The sequence below is a fragment of the Lactuca sativa genome, chromosome 4 (assembly GCF_002870075.4).
Source record: "Lactuca sativa cultivar Salinas chromosome 4, Lsat_Salinas_v11, whole genome shotgun sequence".
In the NCBI taxonomy this organism is placed as follows: Eukaryota; Viridiplantae; Streptophyta; class Magnoliopsida; order Asterales; family Asteraceae; genus Lactuca; species Lactuca sativa.
In genome coordinates, this window is record NC_056626.2 from 256,575,740 (window position 1) to 256,602,781 (window position 27,042).

Sequence of the window (27,042 nt, forward strand, 5' to 3'; positions counted from 1 at the left end):
CGAGAGTTCAGCAACACAAAACCACCGGAGTTTGACGGGACCCAGGACCCGATTACGGCGATGAGATGGATTTCAGACATAGAGGGGTGTTTCTTTACTTGCTCATCTCCTGAGCATTTGAGAGTCCGGTTCGCGCTGAACCAGCTTCGCTTGGGAGCGAAGGACTGGTGGAAATTTGTGAAGGCGCACTATACGCCAGCTAAGCTTGCAGTAGTGACCTGGGAGAGGTTCACTGCTATGTTCCGAGATGAGTACGTCCCCAGGTGGAGAGGGAGCATTTGGCCCAGGAGTTTCTGACCCTCAAGCAGGGTACTGAGTCTGTTACGGTGATCACGAGGATGTTTCATGAGCGGACGATGTTCTGCCCAGAGCACGTGTCCTCCGAGCAGGCACGTATGAGTCGATATTTGAGCATTCTGAGGAGGGAAATACGTGAGTTTGTGGTGAACTCGATGTACCGGACATTTGCCGAGCTTCAGGCAAACGCCCGAAAGAGGAGATAGAGCTGGAGACTCAGGCTAAGGAGGAGGCTGAGTCTCAGGGAAGGGATCAGCGACCGGTGCAGTCTCAGCCGGTAGCCAAGCGGGCCAAGCCCGCCGATTCGAGATCAGGGAGCCAGCGGGGCCGCACTTGTGGCAAGTGCGGCAAGAGCCACGACGGGGTGTGCAGAGCAGGGTCTTGCTACAATTGTGGCAAGGAGGGGCATATGGCCAAGGACTGCCCCAAGGGGTTTGAAGTATGTTTTCACTGCAACCAGACCGGACACCAGAAGGCAGAGTGTCCGCAGTTGCGGGGATCAGCACAGGGAGCACCTCAGGGATCTGCCCCTGCCGCCATCAGAGCTACCGAGAGTCGGCCAGTGAAGGCCGAGGCACCGAGAGCACGAGGGAGAGCTTTTCAGTTGACCGTGGAGGAGGTCCGCGCAGCGCCCGATGCCATGGCTGGTATGTATTCTTTTGTGTATTTATTTTGATGATGAGATGTTGTGCTTATATTACGTTATGTGTAGGTACTTTTCTTGTGAATTCGGTACCTGCCTTGGTGTTATTTGACTCGGGTGCGAGTTGGTCTTTTGTATCTTTGGCTTTTAGTCAACATATCAATGTTAGTCGTGAGGCGTTGAGTCGGCCTCTGAGAGTTTCCATAGCTGACGAGAGGGTGATATATGCCACAGAGGTGATCCGAGGGTGTCTATTCGAGATTTTCGGTGTTGAGTTCCCGATTGATTTGGTTCCTATTGCGATGGGTGATGTTTGTGTCATTGTGGGCATGGACTGGTTGAGCAGATTCAGTGCGGTTATCGACTGCGAGCAACAGCTGGTGACCATACGAGACTCTAGTGGGGGAGTTCTTTCAGTGTACGACGAGGGTACACGTTCTAGTTCAGCGTTTTGTTCGGCCGCTAGAGTGAGGCAGTGTCTACAGCAGAGCTGTAAGGGCTTGCGGCATATGTGATGGATATGCGGGTTGATTCAGAGAGACCGAGGTCAGTTGAGGAGGTTTCGATAGTGCGTGAGTTCCCGCACGTATTTCCAGAGGAGTTGTCGGGTGTGCCTCTCGTGAGGAAAGTGGAGTTCAGTATCGACTTGGTTCCGGGGGCTGCGCCTATATCCAAGGTGCCCTATCGTCTTGCACCTCTAGAGATGCAAGAGTTATCCTCGCAGCTTCAGGAGCTGTTGGGAAAGGGATTTATTCGGCCGGGCAACTCGCCGTGGGGAGCGCCTATCCTTTTTGTCAAGAAGAAGGATGGTTCACACCAGATGTGCATTGATTACCGGGAGTTGAACAAGCTGACGGTCAAGAACCGTTACCCGTTGCCGAGGATCAATTATTTGTTCGATCAGTTGCAGGGAACATCTTTGTTCTCCAAGATCGATTTGAGGTCGGGGTATCATCAGGTGAAGGTGCGAGATGAGGACATTCAGAAGACAACATTCAGGACTCGTTATGGGCATTATGAGTTTGTGGTGATGCCTTTCGGACTCACCAATGCCCCACCAGTGTTCATGGATCTCATGAACAGAGTGTGCAGGCCGATGTTGGATCGGTCGGTGATCATATTCATCGATGATATTTTGGTGTATTCGAGATCCAGAGAGCAGCATGAGGAGCATTTGAGGGAGATCCTCGGAGTACTGAGATCGGAGAGGCTTTATGCCAAATTCTCCAAGTGTGATTTCTGGTTGCGAGAGGTCCAGTTCCTAGGGCACCTCGTTAACCAGAATGGGATATTGGTCGACCCGGCCAAAGTGGAGGCAGTGATGAGTTGGGAGGTACCGAGGTCACCGTCCGAGATCAGGAGTTTCTTGGGGTTGGCAGGCTATTATCGGAGATTTATTAGGTATTTCTCCAAGATCGTCGTGCCACTCACCAGGTTAACCCGGAAGGGTGTCGCTTTTTCATGGGGAGTAGAGCAGCAGACCTCCTTTGAGACGCTTCGCCAGAGGCTATGTGAAGCCCCAGTGTTATCCCTCCCAGAGGGGATGGAGGACTTTGTGGTGTATTGTGATGCGTCGATTTTGGGGTTGGGAGCAGTGCTGATGTAGAGAGGGCATGTGATAGCATACACATCGAGGCAGCTGAAGCCTCATGAGACGAGGTATCCCACCCACGATCTTGAGTTTGGGCCAGTGGTGTTCGCCCTCAAGATTTGGCGTCACTATCTGTACGGGGTTCGGTGTACGATATACACGAACCACAAGAGCCTAAAGTATTTGATGGATCAGCCCAACCTAAACATGCGACAGAGGAGGTGGTTGGACGTGGTCAAGGATTATGATTGTCACACCCCAAAACTGGAACAGCGTAAACGTTCTGGGGTGGATGACGTCATGTCAAGTATCACAACACATGCATTATAGTAATCAAAGTACAACAAAACATTGCATTAATAGTAATAATTTGACATGATTTACATTACAAAGTATTAAGTAATACAGGCAATAATATATTAAATACAGCAAGGTACTAAGCCGTTTTCATCAACAGCTCCGGGGGTGTACCTATCTAATTGCTGACCTGAGAATACAAGTTATTTGAAAAGCGAGTATCAGCATTTTTACAAATGCTGGTGAGTTCATAAGTATTTAGTGACATTTCATTCAAATAGCTTTATAAAGTAATAATTTAAGTGTTTACTGTGTATTAGATTTCTTTCCAGAAAATCCTATATTTTCTTTAATAAAGCAGCCTTCTACTAAGACTGGTCAGTGTTATGTGGTAAAAAGTCATTTTCCCTAAATTGCTATCATTATCAAAATACTGAATTTGATTATTAAGGAAAGCAAACGTCATCAGGGAATAACATAAGCCTCAGCAGTGAGGACTGCTGACTAAGGCAAGGAATCATAGACGCCAGGAAAGTATCGAACGAACGACACGCCTGGTTCAGTCTAACAAATGGAGGCACAGACCCCAGAAGGTACCAAATGAAAGGTACAGTTGGTAAGGTCTGAAACAGTGAATACAGACCCCAGACAGTATCAAATGAAAGATACGTCTCGTAAGGTCAAAACAGTGTGACTCTGAAAATGAATTCCCAGCATACAGTGTAAATTGCCGGTGGAATACCGTTACCTTAAAGCCAATGAATTATAAGGTAACCCGGGATACTCGTAACCATACTGACTAGAGTACCAGACGCCCTACAAGCGTCTAAAATATGACATTTGTCACCCGTTGGCTTGGTAGGCCGGGACTGTAGCTAGCAGTCTGGGTGCGGGGGTGTCAATCCCGTATAGATCTATACACACAATGTCCGCTCTCCCTACAGGAGATTCTGGTTACCAACTAGACAACGGAGAAGGCTGTGTCCTGAAGATACATCCCAAATAGTGGGTAGAGACTTCCAAATAGTGGGTAGTGTGTAAGTGCTGAACTAGAGGTAGAGACTTCCAAATAGTGGGTAGTGTGTTTCTAATGTAAGTGTAGACTAGAGGTAGAGACTCTTAACTAAACTGACTAGAGGATTCCTGTATGTCCATACTCAAATACATAATATATAACTAATAAATCAAACGACTTTCGGACGGCCATCCGATCCCACCAGACCACATCTCAACGAAGAAAAGGAAATAGGGCGGATGAGCCTTCCTAAGTCTTTCAATCATTACTTATATGTATCTATATACGCACAGACATACATCTAACTACGACTGGGTGTGTATTAAGTGGAAACATATCGTTATGGTTTGAATTCATACAGTGTGGATAAATCGAGTCATGAAGTATAAGCGTACCAGGTATAAGCGATATAGAGACAATAACAGGTATAAGCGATATAGAGACAATAACATGTATAAGCGATATAGAGACGATAACATGTATAAACGCATCACGAAGTGAAAGCGTTATCGAGTAGGAGTTTAAAATACATGAAAGCGAAGAAGCGGTATCTAACAAGTAAAAGTATAAGTCGTGAAAGGATACTTTGATGAAAAACCTTTATACTCGGGGAAAATCACAATATGTATTCTTTTGTAAAATATGTTTAAAAACCTTTGGGAATCTTTCATAAACCAGTTTAGAATGAATTTAGATAAAACAGTATAAGTAAAAGTTTTGAAACAATTAAAAATCATTATAGTGTCCTACTCGGTAAAACAATGTAAAGTGTGGTAAAATCTTGTGCATGCGGGTTATCAATCACATGTGATTGATATGATAACTGGCATGTTTAACTTGTATTCCCCCCCCCCTATAAAACATGTAAAAACATTTAAAAGGCTCATTCATGGGTATGAACTCACCTGGTGCAAGTAGGTCCGACGAAGGTGCCGTTTGGGCGTTCGGTGTCACGTAAGGACTCGGACACACTCAATGACCTATTTAACATATGATAACATATGTTCACATACAATTAGTATATTTAATACTAATTAAACAAATATACGCACTCAAAGGAGCGGAAAACACTTTGGATAAGTGTTTGGGGTGTCCCGGGTAGCGTCTAAAGGTGTGTATGGCTTATGAATGGAGTTTACTCTCCAAGAGTAATCCCTTAATATGATGTTTACGGCCCAGGGACTATTCACCATGAGTTTACAGCCGTAAACTCATGGTGAAGGGTTCTAGTGTGTTTTAGCGCTTCAATCTTGTTCATGGAATTATTCGAGGTCCAAATCTAAGTGGTATGGATGAGTTTAAGGCTTCTAAGGGCACCATTATGGAGTTTACGGCCCATGAACCATCCCTAAGGGAGTTCACGGCCGTGAACTCCTATACCATGGTTTTATTGAAGTTTCAAGCCCTTATTACACTCCTAGCATTTTATAGAAGCAGTCTAAGGCCATTTGGGGAATAAAAAATATCTTTTGGGCATGTTTAGGGGTGTTTACGGCCTTGGTACATACCTGGGCCGTAAACTCCTTTTTCCCCTTCATTTTGATGTGTTTAATTGATCCAAACCCCAAATACTAAGTCCCTAAATTATGTATGAAGCCTAAGGGTGTTTTAGGAGTGTGCTTGGGACATTTTTGCAAGTTTGTGAGGTGTTTACGGCCTTGGCATAAGTCTGGGCCGTAAACTCCATTTTACACCCTAAATTCTTATGTTTAAATGGTCTAAACTCAAGAGGATAAGCCCCTAATTTATGAATTAAGTCCAAGGGTGGTTTGGGAGTGTTTTTGGGGCATTTTAACAAGATTTAAAGGTGTTTACGTCCTAAGCATGTGCTTGGGCCGTAAACTCTCTTTTATGCCCAAATTTGATTGTTTTAAATGTGCAAACACTCCTAGGCTAATTCCCCTATTTATTTCCAAGCTTTTAGGGACTTTTGGGGGTCATTTTGGCCTTTATTTAGGGGTTTACGGCCTAAGGAGGAGCTTAGGCCGTAAACTCCTCTTTCACAGCTTCTATGTTCGATTTCTAAGCTATAAACATGAATCAATATGTTTAGAATAGGCTAGGGTAAGCGTACTTACAATTTGGAAGCGTTTGGTTGCGGATTCGGGGCGAAAACGAGTCTAGAGAGAGAGTATAGAGAGAGAGGGTGGAAAAGCTCCAAATGGAGTTTACTCCCCTTTATATATGGGTGGGAGTTGAAGCTCAGTGGAATTCTACCCGATACTGCCGTTATACGGGGCTTTTGGTCGCACCCGATTTAGTGGTCGTAATAATAAAACTTAACATTTCCCAAATAAATGGAAATGTGTGTTATGTGTTTTTATTCCCATTTATCACGACTTAACGGCATATTAAATGTAAACAAATGAAATGTTTATTAAATTGACGACCTCTAATTAACGAAACTTTTATAAACTGGAATATTCCGTTAACAGTAACGGGGAAATGTAACGGAACAACTTGGGTTGTCACAATGATTGTGAGATCCTGTACCACCCGGGCAAGGCTAATGTTGTAGCCGATGCACTGAGCCGCAGGGCGGAGAGCACCCCGTTGCGAGATGTATGTTTGAGATTGACCGTGATAGCTCCGGTGTTGGACGCCATTCGTGGGGCACAGGCTGAGGCTGTGCAGCCTGAGATGCAGAAGAAAGAGCGAGTTGTTGGGTTGGTATCGGAGTTCGTTACCGATGGTCGGGGGCTTATGACATTTCAGGGGCGTATCTGGGTACCGTTTGTGGGAGGGACGCGTACCATTTTGAGGGAAGAGGCTCATCGGTCGAAGTTCACGATCCATCCTGGAGCCACTAAGATGTATTTAGACCTGAAGAGGGAGTATTGGTGGCCATGTATGAAGAGGGATGTCGCGTGGTTTGTGGAGAGGTGCTTAACCTGCCGTAGGGTTAAGGCCGAGCACCAGAGACCGCATGGTAAATTGCAGCCATTGGAGGTTCCCGAATGGAAGTGGGAACAAATTACCATGGATTTTATCACCAAATTGCCAAGGACTGCTAGGGGAGTCAATGCAATTTGGGTGATTGTGGACAGGTTGACAAAGATCGCCCACTTCCTTGCTATCAGTGAGAGCTCTTCCGCAGAGAAGTTGGCAGAGATGTACGTGAGGGAAGTGGTATCACGACATGGAGTGCCGATCTCGATTGTCTCAGACCAAGATGTGCGTTTCACTTCCAGATTCTGGAAGAAGTTTCACGAGGAGTTGGGTACTAGGCTGCATTTTAGTACCGCATATCACCCCCAGACTGACGGACAGAGTGATTGCAATGGTAGGCAGGGTAGCCTACCAGTTGGAGCTACCTGCAGAGTTAGGTCAGATCCATGACACTTTCCACGTGTCGCAATTGCAGAAGTGTATAGCCGATGAGTCGGTAGTGGTACCATTGGAGGATATCCAGGTGGATGCGAGCCTGAATTATGCTGAGAGACCGGTGGCAATTAGAGATCGGAAGATCAAGGTTTTGAGGAACAAGGAGGTGCTTTTGGTTTTGGTTCAGTGGCAACATTGAAAGGGGTCTGAGATGACTTGGGAGTCAGAGTCGGAGATGCGAGGACAGCATCCAGAGTTGTTCGAGGAATGAGACTTCGAGGGAGAAGTCTAGTTCTAGTGGGGGAGAATTGTAACATCCTGAGATTCAGGTATATTCCTTTCATCCTTGTTCTTTATTGTTTGGGCATGTTTAGTCCTTGAGTGGAGGGTTTGTAGCAATTGAGTATGCTGGGCGTACCAGAGGGGTACGCTACCCGTACTCACGTGCTTAATTTGGACGCGGAGTTGCCAAGGTACGCTGGGCGTACCTAGAGTTACGCCGGGCGTACCCGGCCCAGGTGCAAAAACCCTAATCCTCCTTGTGCACTATTTAAAGGGTGTTATGGCTCATTCCTTAGCCTCCATATCAATGAGTGAAACCCTAAAAGAGAGCCCCATCGTTCTTAGAGTGTGAGAGTGTTGATTTGAGCTTGTTGGTGCTTTAGTGGCTTAGTGAAGAATAAGGAAGGGAGTTCTTGGAGGCTAAAGCTTGAGGTGCCATTTTGGATCTGAGATCTACAGAGGAAAGAGCTGCACTTGGAGGTATAAAGTTCAAAACTTTCCTCTTCTTTTGGTTGTTGTTGTTGTATGTGTCTTTTTTAGGGCTAAAAAACCCCAAAGGTAGAGACTTTATGAGTGTAAAGTGCTCCATGGTCCGAGATCTGTCCCTTTTCAGTGTTACTAGTGATTTAGAGCCATAAAGTTCCCATCTTGGATGTTACTTTGGAGTCATGCATGTGTTTTAAGCCTTCTAGAGTTGAAGTTTGGATCATTTTGGGAGTCAGTGACTTGTTCAGCCATGCAAAGGCTTAAAGTCCTCAACTTTATGGATTAAGGGGCTTAGAAGGGGTCAGATCTAAAATATGGACGTAGGTCTTAACTGTTTAAGACCTCAAGAGCAAAAGGGCTGAAGCAGGGGAGTATGCCGAGCGTAATTCCTAGTACGCGCCGCGTACTGGGAGGCGCTCCCCGATTCTGAGGTGCAGCCGGGTACGCTCAGCGTACACATCTGGTACGCACAGCGTAACCCGGAGAGTTGACTTTTGGTTGACTTTTAGGGTATGGTCTATTGTGGGGCCTTTGAGCTATGAGAGGGGTAAAATGGTCTTTTACCCTTCTGAGAGTGTCATAAGAGAGCATAGTCTAGCCCTTGAGAGTTATATTTAATAGAGTGTTATTTTCATATGATTAGGCGGAGGCTAGGCCAGCATTTACCGAGTCAGAGATTTACCGAGATATCTCGAGGTGAGTCTTCTCACTATACTTTACCTAGTGTGATAACAGAGTTAAGAGATAGATTATTATAGAGTTATATGCCAGTGTGATTGCATGTTATTATGTGTTGTGATTTATTGTGATATGTGATATGCATGGTTCAGAGTTACAGAGTTGGGACTTTCGGGTCCCTAGAGTTAGGGCCAAAGGGCCCACAGAGAGTTGGGGCTGGAGGGCCCCACTGAGATACATTGACCAGAGGGTCAACAGAGTTACAGCCTCGAGTGGCTATTATGTGATTATTGTGGTATTTTAGGGAACTCACTAAGCTTATGCTTACAGTGTTCAGTGTTATGTGTTTCAGGTACCAGTGATGACCGCGTGAAGGCGCCGGCTTGATTCGTACACACATATGGGATTGGATGTATTTTGATCTTGGGAGACATTTGTGAATTAAAAACATGATGTTATGACATTTTATGAATGAATGGTTTTATTTAAAATGTGTTTTTCAAATGTGAAAAATTGTTTTAATTTTACGGTGTTACAGTTAGCTAGTGCTCTTCTAGTTCCTTTCCCTATATCAATCCTTTTCAAACTCTACCTACACCATATATGGACATAATTCATTAAAATGACCAAAATACCCCTCAAAGGTTTAAATACTAAATTTTAGTGCTTTATACTATTCCTTGTGTGAAAATATGAATGTAGGCGAAAACCGTGCGTAAATCTGAGTCTGTATTCAAAAGTTATGAATAAAACAAGAAAACCTCTAACAGGGATTTACACAGGCCATGTAAATTAAAGCATGCATTTATACGGGCCGTGTTTTCATGTCTGCACGCATACAAAACTCGATTTTTCTCAAAATAACACTATACTTTGCATAGTTCTTGAAGTCCCTTTTCCAAATCACTTTGTACCATTTGTATAGGTTCTCACACTTGATTAGAAGGTGTTTTATCATCCTAAAACACCCCATTTAATTCATTAAAATCTCATTGAAACTATTTAAGAACATATTAGTTCTCAAATTCCATCATAAGGGTTAAGTAGTAAATTGTTCGATTAAGCATTCCAAAACTCACAAGGTTTATTCCCAACTTATTAAATACTCATACGTAAGTTGTCAAGTGTATAAAACCATTCCTAATTTTATTATAAATACCTAATCCAACTATGAAATCGTCAACTTTATTCCATGTTTCCCAAATTACCCTTGGGTCATAACAATCATTAGAGTTAGAACTTCACTAACATTTCATGTTTCTGTTCTAATATCATTTCTAGAGTGTCAATTCATGTTCATGAATGTCATTCACTTCTTAGATGCCAATCATTATGTGTTTATCAATAGATTTCCCAAAATGCCCTTATTATCAATAACTCCATTTATCAATCTAGAAATCAAGCAATACCTTATGTTTTGATTTCAAATCATTCCAAGAGTATCCATTCATAATTATGAACTTCCTTTACCCATTAACCTCTCAACTACAAATGACTCCATTGTTGTCATCATATTGTCCCTATATCCATTTCAATCCAAGCTTAAGCATGATTCTACCATCATAGATGATTTTGACCATTCCGATTGGACTTATTGTTGTCAAACATCATCTAGGTCATATAATCCATTCCAATCTAACATATAAACATGAAATCCCCAATTTGAATTTCTAGGGTTCATGAGAGTTTTCACCCAAATCCTCAAATCCATTAATGGGATGATTGGATTGAGATTGGGATCATCAAAACAAATCAAGGGAGGTTAGAAAACCAAACCCTAACCATCATAACAATCTAAAATCGACATTGGGGTTTCACCCACTTCACAAAGTTGATTTCGAGGTTGAAGGGAAAGAAATTATACCTTTTAATCCTTTGTTTTCTTCCTTTCTTTGCTTGGATGTTTAGCTCCTCACTTGAATCAAGCCTTAGATGGGGAGAAGGTGATAATCGCCATTAGATGGTCTTTAGGATGCATAAACACGAATCTGGGAAATGAAGTAAGAGGGTGTGCATCTTATTTTCCCATTTTTCACATTTGGTCCCTCTAGTCTGAGCATTTTGGCCGGAACCCACCAAGCCTCAATATTTGTGATTGCAACTTAAGTTTTGACATAATAAGTTCTTCTCCATTTATCATATAGATTTTACAGTCCTTTCCGCTAATTGAGTTTACCATTTGGTGAACTCATTCTATTTTCCCAATTTGACACATTTGGCCTTTTACCTTTCAAAAATGTTATTATTTTCAATTATAACTTTCTAAACTTCATATCAACTAAGTTTTTTTTGAACGGTAGACATGATATTAAAAAGGAAAGCTAGCCAAGGGCTAGAGATACAAAAGGGAGAAATACAAAAGGAAAACAGAACAGAAGCAAAGCATGAAACTGGAACCTATTGATATGATTATACCTTGATGATTTATTTACATAAATCATTTTTCATTTATTTATTTTATTAATTTAAGAACCTAGTCTTTAAGATGTTACATGTATTATTCAAACAATCAATATACAATTTCAATATTGTTTTTTATTCACTGGTTTATGCCATTTTTTAAACTACATCCCAAAACTTTTACAAGTTTTTCACGGACAAGAAACTAAAATTTTTATGGAGCAAACTGACATTTTGACATTTTAAACTATTATTAAAAAAATATTTATTATTACTAAGTAAAATATTAAATCAAAAGTTATATATATATATATATATATATATATATATATATATATATATATATATATATATATATATATATATATATATATATTTTTTTTTTTATGAAATAACTATATTAATAACTATCTTCAATTTCATCTCAATTGCCGAAATGATCCAATTATTTTATTCCAGCTCGTACGTATGGAGTGTGCACAACATCAATGTTGTACAAATCTAATCTAAAAAAATTCGAAGATTTCCGATAAGTGAGATGCGAGTAAACCATCTTCACAATACAGATTACAACTCACAAGAGGCTCAAACTCGCCTCCATTTCTCAACATCAAACATCAAAATGTTAGCCTTTCTTTGCCTGATTTTGCAGCTATCCAATACCATTGCCTACGCCTCCACAGGGAAACACATAATCATACTCGCCGGACAAAGCAACATGTCCGGCCGAGGCGGCGTCCAGAACAACACCTGGGACGGCGTTGTACCTCTTCAATCTAAACCCAACCCCTCAATCTTCCGATTAACCGGCAATCTGAGTTGGATCGAGGCTCGTGACCCTCTTCACAAAGACATTGATGTGAACGCAACATGTGGCATAGGCCCCGGAATGGCGTTTGCTAACAGAGTGTTGGAGAGAAATCGGAGTCTGGGTCTATTGGGTTTGGTTCCATGTGCAATCGGAGGTCCACGAGGGACCAAGATTAGCGAGTGGGGAAGAGGGAGGTTCCTGTACAGGCAGCTTTTGAGGAGGACGACGGTGGCTCGGAGTGGCGGTGGGTTGATCGGAGGGATTTTGTGGTTTCAGGGGGAGAGTGATACAGTGAGTGAATTGGATGCGCGTATGTATGGAAGAAGGCTGATCAATTTGTTCAATAATCTTCGTGCTGATCTTGGATCCCCTTTGCTCCCTATAGTTCATGTAAGTTTCTTGTTTTTAATTTCAACAAATTTGATTGAATTTTCTTTTAGAATTTTTAAAAGATTACAAAGTGGATTTAACTTAAGTTTTAATTTATTTATATAATCAGTATATATATTTTTAACAACATTAAAAATTTATAACCTAGTAGATGATCGGTTATATATTTTACACATTAAACTCACAAAAAAGAGATAAGAACATTTTTGGTATTTTTTTCATGATAATTTGAAGAATTATATTAAATAAAAACTATAACATATGAAGCTTATTAAAATTGTAATATATGAAAATGACATGATCATTAAAAAAAATGGTAAAATGTACTATTTGATCGGCTAATGTGAAATTTTAGACCTTATCTGTGAAATTTTGCCCATAACATGTAAACTCTAATCGCAGAGACAAATATAAATAAAATGAATTAAATACAAAATGATCTAAACGTTAAGTGTCATAATATCAAATTTCCATTTTATCCATTTATCATATATTTCGCATAAATTAATTTGCAAAACTGTTTTACTTTACCAAAACTACTTTTCTGACCCTTTATGAATAGCTTCGTTTTTGTGAAATTATTTCACCAAATAAATAACCAATTTGAGTATGGTCATTAATAAAGCAGTCCTACAAAGTAAAGTAATTTCGAATAACTTACTTTAGAGAAAAAAAAACAAATTTATCTTAATTTCCTAAATCGTTTTCCAATAGCCAAAAAATTAAAAGCTAACCCAAATAGCAACTAAAATCATAGGTGGAGCCTTATGGACTACGATTTTTGTCTAATGGGCTGCAATTTCGGTCCTCATGCGATTTCGTGTATGATTTCTCAGTTCTCACAGTGTGACTACAAGAAATACATATTTTTTTTTTTATAACATGTAGTTTTATCAGCTTTTTATTTTATTTTAGAGTAAATTACGGCGTCCCTATGGTTTGGTCAAAGTTGCACGATTGGTCTCAAATTTTTTTATTGCACTCGGATCGTCCATTTGGTTTGATTTTGTTGCGTTTTTCATCCCTTTACGTACATAAAGTTAGAGACCAAACGTGCAATTTTGACCAAACCATAGGGACGAAAAACGCAACAAAATCAAACCACAGGGTCGATCCGAGTGCAAAAAAAACATTAGGGAGCAAACATGCAATTCTTACCAAACCATAGGGACGATTTCAGTAATTTACTCTTTATTTTATTTTTATTTATTTATTTATTTTTTAAGTATGACTTTAACTTAAAAAACCATAAGTTCACATTCTAGTAAGTTTTTCGTTGTCATTTGCATCGGTGGGAAGTGGGAGATTGTTCATGATAAGCCAAAAACATGTTTGGCTTTCGTTAAGAATTATGGAGTACATTTTTCGGCAAATATAAATTTTTCTGAATTGTTTATTTGGTGAAATAGAAGACCAATTTGGTGGATAAAGAAGATATTAATTTGTCTGTCCAACTAGGGGTGCAAACGAGCCAAGCTACTCGCGAGCTACTCGGGATCGGCTCGTTAAAAGCTCGACTCGAAACCAGTTTTAAACGAGCCTGAGCTGAGCTCGAACTTAATATTAAGCTCGTTTATTAAACGAGCTCGAGCACGAGCCTATATAACTAAGCTCGATTAGGCTCACGAGCCTAAGCGAGCCTTTATATAATATACTGTATTATTATTTTTATATATTAAAATAAAAACATATTTGAGAAATTATGGATTTCGGGTATTAGTAAACGAGCTTTTTAACGAGCTTGAGCCGAGCTTAAGCTTATTTAGGCACATCAAACGAAAAACGAGCCGAGCCCGATCCGAGCTTGTATAATTCTTTACGAGCTCGAGCCGAGCTCAGTAAAAGAAAGTTCGAATCGAGCCGAGCTCGAGCTCGAGCCTCGTACAACTTAAACGAGCCCGAGCCGAGCCTGGCCAGACTCGGGCTCGGTACGGCTCGTTTGCACCCCTATGTCCAACATCCTAAAAATGCTCTATGTTATAGACATTATTGATGACAATGATTGTTGTCACTTGATGACTTGATCAATGAAATTCAATGTGTTAGAAACATTGTACATACACTTATGTTTGGAAGTGATGGTTATAATTGAAGTAACGAAAAAGGAAATCACTAATGTGATGTTACAAAGGTAATTTTCCCATGAAGAGGCATATAGCCTAAACGTGAATATATATATATATATATATATATATATATATATATATATATATATATATATATATATATATATATATATATATATATATATATATATATATATATATATATATATATATATATAATTAGGCTCATTTACAAGATTGGGCTAACTAAAAAATAATATACAAATACATATGACGTCTAATAACCCCTCGTAGTCTGAACAGGAGGTTTGGAACGGACATTGAAACTAGATTTAAATTCGAGAAATAAAGAAGATGAGAGCCCTTTAGTGAAGATGTCAACATATTGAGAAGATGAGGGAACATGAAGGACACGAATCTAACCCAATGCAACTTTGTCGTACACAAAGTGTATATCGATCTCTATGTGTTTTGGTTGAACTGGATTAGTAGATAGGTAAATTGCGCTGACATTATCACAGAATACCAGAGTATCAGTGAGAGAAGGATAATATAATTTCCCGTAATAAGTTGCGAAACCAACTTGTTTCAGCATTTTCAACTCCGCGGTACTATGCCTCACACTAGATCTCGAAATAGTGCCTTGTCTTTTAGAAGAACATGAGAGTAAATTCTGACCGGGAAAAACATAATATCCAGAAGTGGAGCGCCTGGAAGTGGGGCAACTAGCCCAATAAACATCCGAATTGCATCCGAATAGGCAATGAGTCCACAAGCCGAAGAAACATATAATTGTAAACCATGATCCAAAGTTCCCTAAATAAATATATCGTAGAATCCGTTTGAGAGCAGTAAAATGGGGCTCTTTGGGGTCATGCATGTAGAGGCACACTTGTTGAACAACGTATGAAATGTCTGAGGGAGTGAATGTCAAGCATTGAAGAGCCCCCGCGAGACTGCGATATAAAGTCGGGTCCTCAACTGGGGGTCGTACCATCAATTTTTGCAGAAGTACCTGCAGGAGTGCAAGAGGGTTTGCAATTCGACATCTTTGCTCTAGCTAGAATCTCGTAGCATAGTTTTGTTGAGATAGAAACATTCCATGACGATCTCTAGGGACTGAAATACCAAGAAAGTAGTTTAAAGAGCCCAAGTCAGTCATCAAAAATTCTGAACTCAGCTGAAGGAGATTAGTGGAAGATGCAGTTAACACAATATTGTCAACATATAGAAGAAGGTATGCAATATAATCTCCCTGTCTGTATATAAAAAGAAATGAATCTGATTTGCTGTTGAGGAAGCCAAATCGAGTGATAAACTGAGCAAATATGTGATACCACGCTCTAAGGGCCAACTTGAGACCATAAAGCGATTTCTGCAAAAGACAAACATGATTAGGAAGGGACGGGTGTCGAAAACCCGGTGGTTGGTGCATATACACCATCTCCTGAAGATAACTGTGAAGAAACGCATTCTTGACATCCAGTTCATCACTGAACTGGAGAGTGATTGGAGACAACAAGGCTAAGAACAATCTGAATAGTATCCGGTTTAACAACCGGACTAAACGTTACATCACAGTCAGCGTCTGACTGCGTCCATTTGCAACCAAACACACCTTGTATCAAGCCAAAGACCCATCCACAATAAGTTTCTTTTTGAACAACCAAATACAATTAACCACATTAGCATTGGAAGACCGAGGTACAAGTAACCCAAGTTTCGTTAGAAATAAATGCATCATATTCATCTTTCATGGCATTTAACCAGTTAGGATCTTGAAAGGCTTGGGAGTAATTGCGAGGAAAAAAATGCATGCTGATGGGCTGGATGCAAATTGGGCCACTGCTGAGAGAAATTTGAAATTGTGCTGTTGGGCCATGGGGCCTGTTGGAGCGGTGGAGAGGACATCAACCCATGCTGTTGCTGTTGATCTTGCGACGACGTCGACCAGGGGTAAAACCCTCTCAGTTGTGTTGTGTTGAAAACGACCAAAACTCCCGCCGTCGGACCTGCCTTGTCTACCGCCACCTCTGCCGCTATTACGACCACCCCTGCTGCCGCCTCGCTGATTCCGGCCACCACCTCAATTGCCGGAGTTGTGAAACCGAGAATTGGAAGATCGATTTTGGTGCTCTGTCGCGAGGATAGTGGCTGATGACGCATGATCCTGATGGGAAGCTTGAATTTGGCGTGAGTGATCCTTTGCCATGGATCGTTCTTCAAGAGTGAGAATGGATTTCAATTCAAGAAAAGTAGGAAGAGGTTTCTGGTGGCCAATAGTAGGAATAACATGGGCATATTTGGAAGATAACCCATTGATAGTATAAATCGCTAAATTGCGTTTGGGCACCGGGGCTCCAATATTGGTAAGTAAATCGGATATGGATTTGATCTTGGTACAATATTCCATAATGGTGGAATCACCAACAGTTATGTTATGCAATTCATCATCGAATTCAATGGCTTTGGTTCCTTTGTTTTCATGGAATCATACTTGAATAGTGTTCCAAACTTCAGCAGCAGTGGTGTCGGGTTTGATGATCATACATTGTATACCCAATGTAGTGAGTTTTCATTATCTCCTTCCTTGAATCATAATTCAAGCAATCCAAATCAAGAATAAGGGGAACATAGGATTTTATATAGCCTATACGTGAATATATATATAAGAAATATACAATTGGGCTCAATGTATCAGATTGGGCTAACTAAAAAATAATATAAAAATACATATGACGTCTAACATGAACAAATCTAGTAGGTTTAAGAGCAACAATCCACCATGCAATTTTATCTCTCACATTATACCATTATAGCGTACTTGGATATGCTAGTATTCGTGAAATCGTAGTACATCACTAATTCATTATTATGTGGATCCTGAAAATTTTAACTATGCTGGTGACGATGATGTTGCTACATGTGATTATGATGTTGGTACACATCATGTTAATGATTCACGAGAAACACTTCAATAAATATTTTTGTTTCGCGTTATCCGACCTAGAAAAAAGTAATTATGATATTGTTCTTGGATATGCCATCATTCTTGAAATCGTAGTACAATTGCACAACGTTTATAACACTTTGAATCACATTTATCAAGTGATAAACATCACTATCATGAACTATGCATAAAACATAGAGAATTTTAGGATGTTGGAAAGGCAAACTAATATCTAATTTATCTTCCGAACTTTTCTTTTTCAGCAAATACAAAAAATAAAAAAATTTATATTTTCGGAAAATTGTATTCCCTAATTCTTAACGAAAGGCCTAACATATTTTGGTTGATAATCAACAATCTCATGCTTTCTACCGGTACAAATGACAATGAAAACTCACTAGAATGTGTACACATGGTTTTTTTAGTTAACATATCGGAAACACTACATTTTATAAAAAAAAATTATGTACTTTTTCATAGTAAAACTCCTAAAAATCGTAAGTCAATGTTTCATAAACTGTAGTCAAAGTTTCAAAATCTTAGTACTGAAAAAAAAATCAAAATTCTAACTATGTCCTTAAGGAATTCGTCGCACATGGGGCTAAGGATATCCTGATGCGGTCTGTGCCGTTTGTCAAGACAAATATGAAAATTGGATTTTTTTTTTAAATATTTAAGACGAAACCCCAGCCCATTAATGTAATCGCACCACATGAGCCTACACCTATGATTTCAATGGCTATTTAATCATTTTTTAATTTATTTGGGTAAATCTTGGAAAATGAGTAGGAAATTAGGTCTTGAGTTTGAATGATATGTATATATGTTTGTTACTTTCATTTTGAGTTTTTATTAATTTCAAGTTAGTAAAAGTTTCTTGATGATAAATATGTAATATTTATATGACAAATTGTTTGTTTAAAGAAAAAAGCCACTTAACCAATATCATTTTATTTGCTTTTTACATCACTAAACTTCTAACTGGCCATCAATTTTTATTTTTTTTTGGTTTTACTATATCACTGACCTCGTGGACATAAACGGTTAGCACACGCGGTAAAAAACTTCAATGGTAAAATAAAACAAAACAGTTTGTTAGTGAACTGAATAAGATTAGAAGTTTAGTGACTTGAACACATGGAGTATTATTGATGTCCATTTTATGACATTTCCATTTTACTTCACAACTAAACCATTCTATTTGTTTTTATAGCTAGAGTTGACTAGCGATTGAATAGTTGTGGTTTTATACTTAGACAATCCAAGTTTCATAATATTAATGTTATATATGTTTAGTCCTGTCTCTTGACATTTAAAAACTTAGAGGGTGTCTGGGATATCTTTTTACTTTCAAAAGTCCTTTTTGTAAAATGACTTTTTGTAAAAGGATTTTTTACAAAAGGTATTTTTAAAAATGTGTTTGGATTAACTTTTGAGATGCAAAAGTCAAAAGTTTTTTTTAAAAGTTTTTGGTTTAACTTTTACATGTAAAATGACTAAAAAAGACATGCTTACATGTTTACAATTATTTACTATTTTACATATACTATTTTATACTTAACAATTTTTTTTAAACACATTATAATTTTGTAAACATTTTATTAGAAAATATAAAATATAAATTTCTTTTAAATATTCTTAATTTTTTTATTAGACCATGATAATATTAAAATTACGTTCATACAAATTGTAAATAATTCATAAAAAATATCATAGATAATATTATATTAATTTTCGCAATGTGATTATATCTTGTGTAATAATATCTTGTATCGTTGCCATATATGAATCATCATCACTCGTGCGATGTGTACTTGGACCTTCTTCGTAAACTTCACTACTAGTATCACCTCGTATGAGATTTTAGGATTCATTGTGTGCCGTATTAAACGCTTCATAAAACCTACCAATCTTTCTAATGTAGTTATGGATCGCCATCGATGCTATCACAATTTTCACTTGGTTCTTGTACTTGTAATTAACATGCATATCTCTTAATAACACCCATCTAGCTTTCCACACTCCAAAAGTTCGTTCAATAATATTTTGCAATGATGAGTGGAGATAGTTAAATTTCTCTTTCGGTCTGCGATGTTCACGAATAGCAGCTGTGTGTCCACATCGAAAATCTGGTAAATGATAACGAATATTTATGCCTTTGTATGGGAGCAAGATACCCTCTAGTATTTGGATATCCGGCATCAACAGCGTAATATTTATCTGTAAATAAAACAAACAAATTATTTTTTCGTTTCAAAAAAGTAGTAAAAATATAAAACTTGTGTTCCAAAAAAAATATACTAACCACCCGTTGGATATGGAAAATTAAGATCTGGTCTCTGTTTCTGTAAGGCTTCATTTTTTTTTGGAACACAAGTTTTATATTTTTACTACTTTTTTGAAACGAAAAAAATAATTTGTTTGTTTTATTTACAGATAAATATTACGTTTTTGATGCCGCATATCCAAATACTAGAGGGTATCTTGCTCCATACAAAGACACAAATATTCGTTATCATTTACCAGATTTTCGACGTGGACACACGGCTGTTATTCGTCAACCTCGTGGACCGAAAGAAAAATTTAACTATCTCCACTCATCATTGCGAAATATCATTGAACGAACTTTTGGAGTGTGGAAATCTAGGTGGACGTTATTAAGAGATATGCATGTTAATTACAAGTACTAGAACCAAGTGAAAATTGTGATAGCATCCATGGTGATCCATAACTACATTAGAAAGATTGGTAGGTTTGATGAAGCGTTTAATAGGGCACAACAAAAATCCTAAAATCTCATACGAGGTGATACTAGTAGTGAAGTTTACGAAGAAGGTCCACGTACACGTTGCACGAGTGATGATGATTCATATATGGCAACGATACGAGATATTATTGCACAAGATATAATCACATTGCGAAGATGAATGTAATATAATCTATGAAATTTTTTATGAATTATTTACAGTTTGTATCAATGTAATTTTAATATTATCATGGTATAATAAAAAAAAATTAGGAATATTTAAAAGAAATTTATATTTTATATTTTCTAATAAAATGTTTACAAAATTATAATAAGTGTTTAAAAAAAATGTTAAGTATAAAATAGTATATGTAAAGTAGTAAATAATTGTAAATATGTAAGCATGTCCTTTTTAGTCATTTTACATGTAAAAGTTAAACCAAACACTTTTTAAAAACCACTTTGGCTTTTGACTCTCAAAAACTAATCCAAACAAATTTTTAAAAACACCTTTTGTAAAAAGTCCTTTTACAATTTTTTTTTTACAAAAAGGACTTTTGAAGGTAAAAAGATATCCCAAACACCCTCTTACCTGACTTTTCAAAACATTCATTTTCCTTCTATTTGAAAAGTTATTTTTAAAAGATATTTTCACTTTACCAAACATCTTTTAGCTCCTTTTTAACTTTTAGGAAAAGATAAAAGCTAAAAGTTGTTTTAAAAGATAAAACAAACACCCGCTTAATTGCAAAAAATGATCTAATGAATTGGAATTTCGTTTGTTCGAATTTGATTTTAATCTAGTGCGGACTATAGGATCCATATTATGAAAAACTAAAATCAGTTTGAATTCATTTGATTGGATTAGATAGGATCGATCAATCTAAACAAACACTCATGCATATAGTCATGATGGTTATATATATATAATTCTTTTGAAATTGGTCCACGACATGGTGCAGGTGGCTATAATTTCAGGACAAGGACCATATGTGGAAACTGTGAGAAAAGCACAACTAGGAATAAAGCTTCGGAATGTAAGATGTGTGGATGCCAAGGGCTTGCAGTTGCTACCAGATAATTTGCATCTTAGCACCGCAGCTCAAGTGCGTCTTGGTCGGATGTTGGCCAACTCCTTCCTAAAACTCTAAGCAATAGAACGACTTCCACCTAAGTTTTTGCTACCATAATGTTAGGGAAATTTATGGAGTGTACTCTCTTTTGGTGACTATATGCATTTTCTTGGAATTCAAACTTGTGTGTTTGATAGGTTGAGTAACGACTTTTTGTGGATAATTTTTTGGTGTTCAAATGAGTCACGCACGACTTGTCTTTTGTTTTAATATTTTAGATTATTAATGTATTAGATATATTATAAAAGTTAGTTGTTTTTTTTATTTATTATTTTTTTTTCGTAAAAGACTTTATATTTATATTTTTCTTTTTTTAGAATAAATATTTTTTCTTCAAATAAGACTCAAATTTTAGGTATTACTTGTTATTTCACCCCACAGTAGGTTACAAACAATAGACAGTTAAGTTTCTTTTTTTTTTTCTCTACGGTTTAATATTTTTTTTTTCAATTATAAAGCTACTACTTTTTTTTTTCAAAATAAACATGATATTCCTTGCCATTTCATTAATGGAGCCGGTTATCAACATGTAATCTTGCAACATTAAATCACATCCCTCCACCATTGTACGGATGGAGGATATCAGACATTTGCTTCATGGTGGATGTTGCAAAGGTTAAAAGTAGCTAATGTCTGAGATCCTGCATACATACAATACCAAATAAATTTAAAACTCATTGTAAAACATTGATAAATACTTGAGACATAATGAGCTTAAAGATAAAAAATAACAACTTACTTACAAAATTGTCCAAGTACATTTTTTAAATAAACATGTCATCACACCTTGTGAAAATCATATCGAGACAACATTTGAAAACATATTAAGTCGTCTAAAAACAACCTTGGGGAAAGAGGTATATAGAGGAGCTTCATCCTCATAATAATAAAATTTCATTACTGTATTTTTTTGTTAAGTTTATGTTCCTAACGATTTTGATAAAAAATTGATCAAGTATTATTCAACCAAATTGTATGAGATGTTGTGGTGTTTAAGGTGATGCAAGTATCAAATAATGATCAAAGTAAGACAAGTGAGTTACAAGGAAAGCCCTTGACCATTTATAAGATCTCCGACATAAAACATTGGGAGGTGATAATGATTACCTGCCTTGTTTGTTTTTGTTGATTTGAAAAATAGATGACAGAAATGGTGATGATAATACAAATACAAATGCAGTAGTAAGCTAATTGTGTCCATAGTAGGTGTATTACATGTGTGTTTATAGTCTAGACTAAATAACAATAAGTCCGATATTTCATGATCCTCTTGAATGAGCATATGCACGTTGTTTGGCTTGGTATTCCTGGGTCTTAAGCCTGGTTGAAGCGATTCCTCTTTGAGAATGAGTCTTATGTTGACTATTTCTACACATGTGAGAAAAAGAAATAGAAATATATATGTTAAAAGTGTTAGGGAATAATAATCAAAATAGTCAGGATCCTAAGGATTGTTTGAGATCCTGAAAGATCTTGAAGATCCGGGATCCTGAATAAGGTTGAGGATCTTGGCCCTAACAATTGCCCCGAAATTATACCTACGAAATATCTAGGTTAACTTCAAATATTCAAAGGTAAAATTTTTATATAAAGAGAGAAATATAGATTCTGAAGTTTTAACGGATAGGGTAATTTGAATCCCAATGGATATATTGGTAGCCGTTGAAGCGAGCATAGTAATCTATCAAATCACCCTTCTACCTTTCCATGATTCTTGTATAAATAGGATGTTCAGTTTTTTGATTTTGCCTTAATCATTTATCTCTCTTCCATACGTTCATTGAATACCATCGAAGGTACTATCCTCATTTCTTTTTTCCTTATCTTTTTTCATATTTAATTATGGGCAAAAAAGCAACACGTTCTCATACAAACATCATCGTTGTTCATGAAGATGATTTCATGGATCAGAAAGCTTTGTCTTAAGAGGATACTTGTACCTTTGATGACAACGATGACTTTTCCCACCGATACTGGTTTTAGACCTTTTGGTGCAAGGATCCAACTAGATTTTGTTTCTTCATCTTGGGTCTGTTTTCCCAATATTATTTATGAATTATTTGAGATTACCATAGTCTTGTATATTCAAGCCATGCCAGCGGTTTGGAGGATCCTTTACTGGATCGATCGACTGAACCACTCCATGGATCTTAGTATTAGTTTGAATGAGTTGGCTTATGTTTATGATCTTTCGACCTTTCAGAATTCTTGTCTGTTGCTGAAAGTTAAGACTGATAAACCACCCCTCATTCTGAAATCAAAGCATAATGGTGGTGGTTGGAAAGAAAAATACTTCTTCGTGAAACGCGACTCCATCCCTGATGGAAATCTCTGGCCACAATCTTGGGCTAAAAAGGATAGGGTTTCATATTTGTATACTAAGGATCCTGGTATTCACACTTCTTATTTTGTTTGATTTTTTTTGCAGCTTTCAAGTTTGAAGAGCTTGTTCCTCCCACTGAAGACACTAAAGATATGATTGAGAATTTCCTTGGCCTGCCCAAGATTGAGAGAACATTCAAGTTTGATTATCCTAGCCACCCAGAAAGTTCAACTACCATTATTCCCATGACTACATCCTCAATTTTATTTCATTTCTTATGAAGGATCCTGAATTGATAGAACTTTTTTTTTGCTATGCTTAGGATTCAAGTCTACTCGTTCTGGTGCACGATTTACCCTTGTTGATCTTGATTCTATCATGTCCAGTGACTAATTGGTAGTCAAGAAAGAAAAGTCCTCTCTTCTTTGCAAGAAAGCTCCCATATATTTGTCTGTCAAAAATCCAGGATCCCAAAAGAGGAAATCGGTTGAACTCTTCAACCTGGCGGACCTCAAGGTGAACTAGGCATTGAAGAAGCTGATCTCCTTCTCACAATCTATAAGTACCCTTATAGTTTTTTTTTTTAATTTGGCTTTAGTGTTCTCATCATTGTCTCTTACAGTTGGGTGATCATATCTCTCATTCCTCCGAGGATCTTAAGGCCATGCTAAGCCAAGCAGAATAAGCATTGAAGGAACAAGAAGTAGCCAACAAGTACCTCTTACAGAGGTTGAGAGACTGGTCAAGGAGAAAGAAAAAAAGAAGAGGAGCATGCGGCGTAGATCAAAGAGGAGATAGATGAAGTCAAGAGCAGTGCCGCCGATGTGGTTTGGGAGGCAAAAATCAAGTTGGCAGAGGACGTCAAGAACACAGGATATTGGGACGCAGTTGGGTGGAAAGAGGCTTTGGCCAAGCTGACTAGTAGGCCTTTCAATGCTTGTAAGACTCCTATAGGGGAAAGGGGAGAAGAGGAAGAACAGAATAAAAAGAAGGAAGAGGAAGAGAAGAAGAAGAGAGAGAAGACTCCAGTTGGAGGTGATCAAGCCTAGTGTTAAGTTTGATTAGTTAAAAATAATTGAACATGTTGTATGTAAAACTATATCTTGTTATTTTTTGTGGGGTTAATGATCAACCATTTCTAGTTTCAGGATATGGTTGCTTTGTATATATCTCATTGCTCGTGTGTTTGAGGTGATTGTAGCAGTATGATTTATGAGGATCTTCGGATGGTTAGGATCCTAAAGAGTTCAGGTTTTACAAGAACTCTTGGGATCTCAATGATCTACAATAGTTAGTTATCCGTTAAAGTTTTCAAAGAAATTACGATCCTTATAAAGATAAGAATTTAGTTATAATATAGGGAATAGTTCTTAATAAATAAGGATCGATAGAACCTGATGATTTTTAGGCTTTATAACCTTTTGCCTTAGGTGAAGTATTGAGCTACGATTCCTTTAATTCCATATGATCTTTGGAGTTTGCATAGAGACGGATCCCTGTTAGGATATCTTTAAAGATCCTTATTTTGCTTTTCAACTGAAAAAGAAAATGATAGGGGAAGATCCCTATTAGGGAAGATCCCAAAATAACTGGAGAAAATCCCATTTTAGATAATAACTGGGGAAAATCCCAACTTCAGATAATAACTGGGGAAAATACCAACTTTAGATAATAAATGGGGAAAATCCCAAATTTAGATAATAATTAGGGAAAATCCCATTTCGTAAGATAACATGATAATGTTATAAACCTAAGAAATTTACTGGGGAGGATCCCAACTTAGGATAACATGATAATGTTATAAACCTTAGAAATTTAGTTTAGGATCTTAACATATGTTCAGAAATAATAGGGTTGCCAAGTTACTATAACGTGAACTGATCCCCTTATTCACATCCCATAGTTAGATACCGTGCATCCAAGCGAGGTGTAGAAACCTTAACTCGTGTGACAGAGGTTATTAACTCTTTAAACATTAGAGTGGATTAAGTACCTTTAATCATAAAAGAGATGATAAGTCTCTATTCATGGTTATTGAGATCATTAGATTCCTATATCTTGCAAACATTAGCTTGGGGTGGGCGTCAACTTGGCCAACGACTCTCCAATGCTTAAGTTAGTAATGGTCCTTGAAAAATTAAATGAAAGAATTAGATAAAAGTAATGGGTAGAGAGTGTGTCCCTTGATCTTGTTGTAAAATGATTAATAAAACTTACATGAAGTATGATTTTAGATTTATAGCATTCTAGGATCTTGGCAAGACTTTTCCTTCAAGGGTAGCTAGCTAATATGCCCCCTTTCCTGCTTCTGAATCGATGAGATATGAACCTTCCCATTTAGGTGCCAATTTACCTACAATGAGATCCTAGGTATTTTGGAATGTCTTCCTAAGGACCAATTCATTTATTTGAAATCTTATTACATTAATGTTCTTATTGTATGATTTAGCGATCCTTTGTTGATGAGCGGCAATGTGGATCCTAGAAAGATGCCTAAGTTCATTGATAGTGTCAAGATCTTGGGCTAGGATCCTATCGTTGTTCTCTTGATCTTGTAATTTGTATCTTGTCGTTGTTCTCTTGATCCTGTAAATATAGATTTTAGCCAGTGGTCGTTTTTGAAGTGGTCCTATCTGCCCATAGGACAAAATGGAGTTCTTCTGCCGATCTTCCTTTCTTTTCGATTAATCTTTTCTTCAAATTGTTGACAATAAATTTGTTGCTGGATTCAGATTGGCCATTAGCTTGAGGATGAATAGGAATGGACATTATCATTTCAATTCCCCAACTCGTGTAAAAGTCTCTAGTCCTTTTGCTGATAAATTGGGATCCATTGTCGCATATGATCTCGTCAGGGATCCCGAACCTGGTCAAGATATTACATTTGATAAATGAGATTACCTCCTTGTCACATATTTGAACAAAGGCTTCAACCGCTATCCACTTTGAGAAGTAGTCTATCATTAATAACATAAAGACGTTTCCACCAGGAGCTTTTGGTAACTTGCCAACTATATCCATTCCCTATTTCATGAATGGCCAAGGGGAGATGATAGGATGTAAAGGTTCTGCTGGTTAATGAAGGATGTTGCTATGCCTTTGACAAGCCTCATGTATTTATGCATGTAATAAGGCATATCGCTTCATTGTTGGCCAATAGTATCCCGTCGTTAACACTTTGGAGCATAAGGATTTTCCCCCAACACGATTTCCATAATCTCCTTCATATATATATATATATATCCTTCAGTACTTCGGTAGCTTCATAATTTTGCAAGCATCTCAGGTACGGACCAACTATGTTCTTCTTGTATAATTTCCCTTGACTCATCACAAATCGTGAGACCCTAATCTGAAATGCTCAATTACTTTTCTCTTCTTTTGGAATCATGTCATTCTGGAGATACTACACAATAGGTTGGATCCATGATCTTGAGTTTCGTGGAGGATCCTGGATGCCAGGATCCTTATGGTCAGGATCTTGAGGAAGTGATTGAGGAGCAGGATCTTCGATCTTTGCTACGTTGGTTGTTTGATCATGGATATTGGGTTTGTCTAGTTTCTTGGAGGGATCTTCTATTGGTGGGATTAATATATGGGTTATAGGGAT

At 37.9% G+C, this 27,042-nt stretch overlaps 1 protein-coding gene and 1 long non-coding RNA gene across 5 annotated transcripts; both read left to right on the forward strand.

Moving 5' to 3' along the window:
• The first annotated feature begins 11,436 nt into the window (after positions 1 to 11,436).
• On the forward strand, positions 11,437 to 21,319 carry LOC111918166 (probable carbohydrate esterase At4g34215). Of its 4 annotated transcripts, none has more exons than XM_023913821.3 (2): positions 11,437 to 12,214; positions 19,667 to 20,265. In XM_023913821.3, the coding sequence occupies exons 1-2, from the start codon at positions 11,552 to 11,554 to the stop codon at positions 19,889 to 19,891; spliced, it is 888 nt and encodes a 295-aa protein (XP_023769589.1). In that variant the 5' UTR covers positions 11,437 to 11,551; the 3' UTR covers positions 19,892 to 20,265. The 4 variants fall into 4 exon arrangements, with proteins under 4 accessions (XP_023769589.1, XP_023769592.1, XP_052626526.1 ...); XM_023913824.3 differs by lacking the exon at positions 19,667 to 20,265 and adding an exon at positions 14,575 to 18,560; XM_052770566.1 differs by lacking the exon at positions 19,667 to 20,265 and adding an exon at positions 14,584 to 18,560.
• A 1,947-nt stretch (positions 21,320 to 23,266) lies between these two features.
• Positions 23,267 to 24,584, forward strand: LOC122197763 (uncharacterized). Its single transcript, XR_006191428.1, has 2 exons — positions 23,267 to 23,948; positions 24,055 to 24,584. It is a non-coding gene; the product is annotated as an uncharacterized LOC122197763 (long non-coding RNA).
• The last annotated feature ends 2,458 nt before the right edge of the window (positions 24,585 to 27,042 follow it).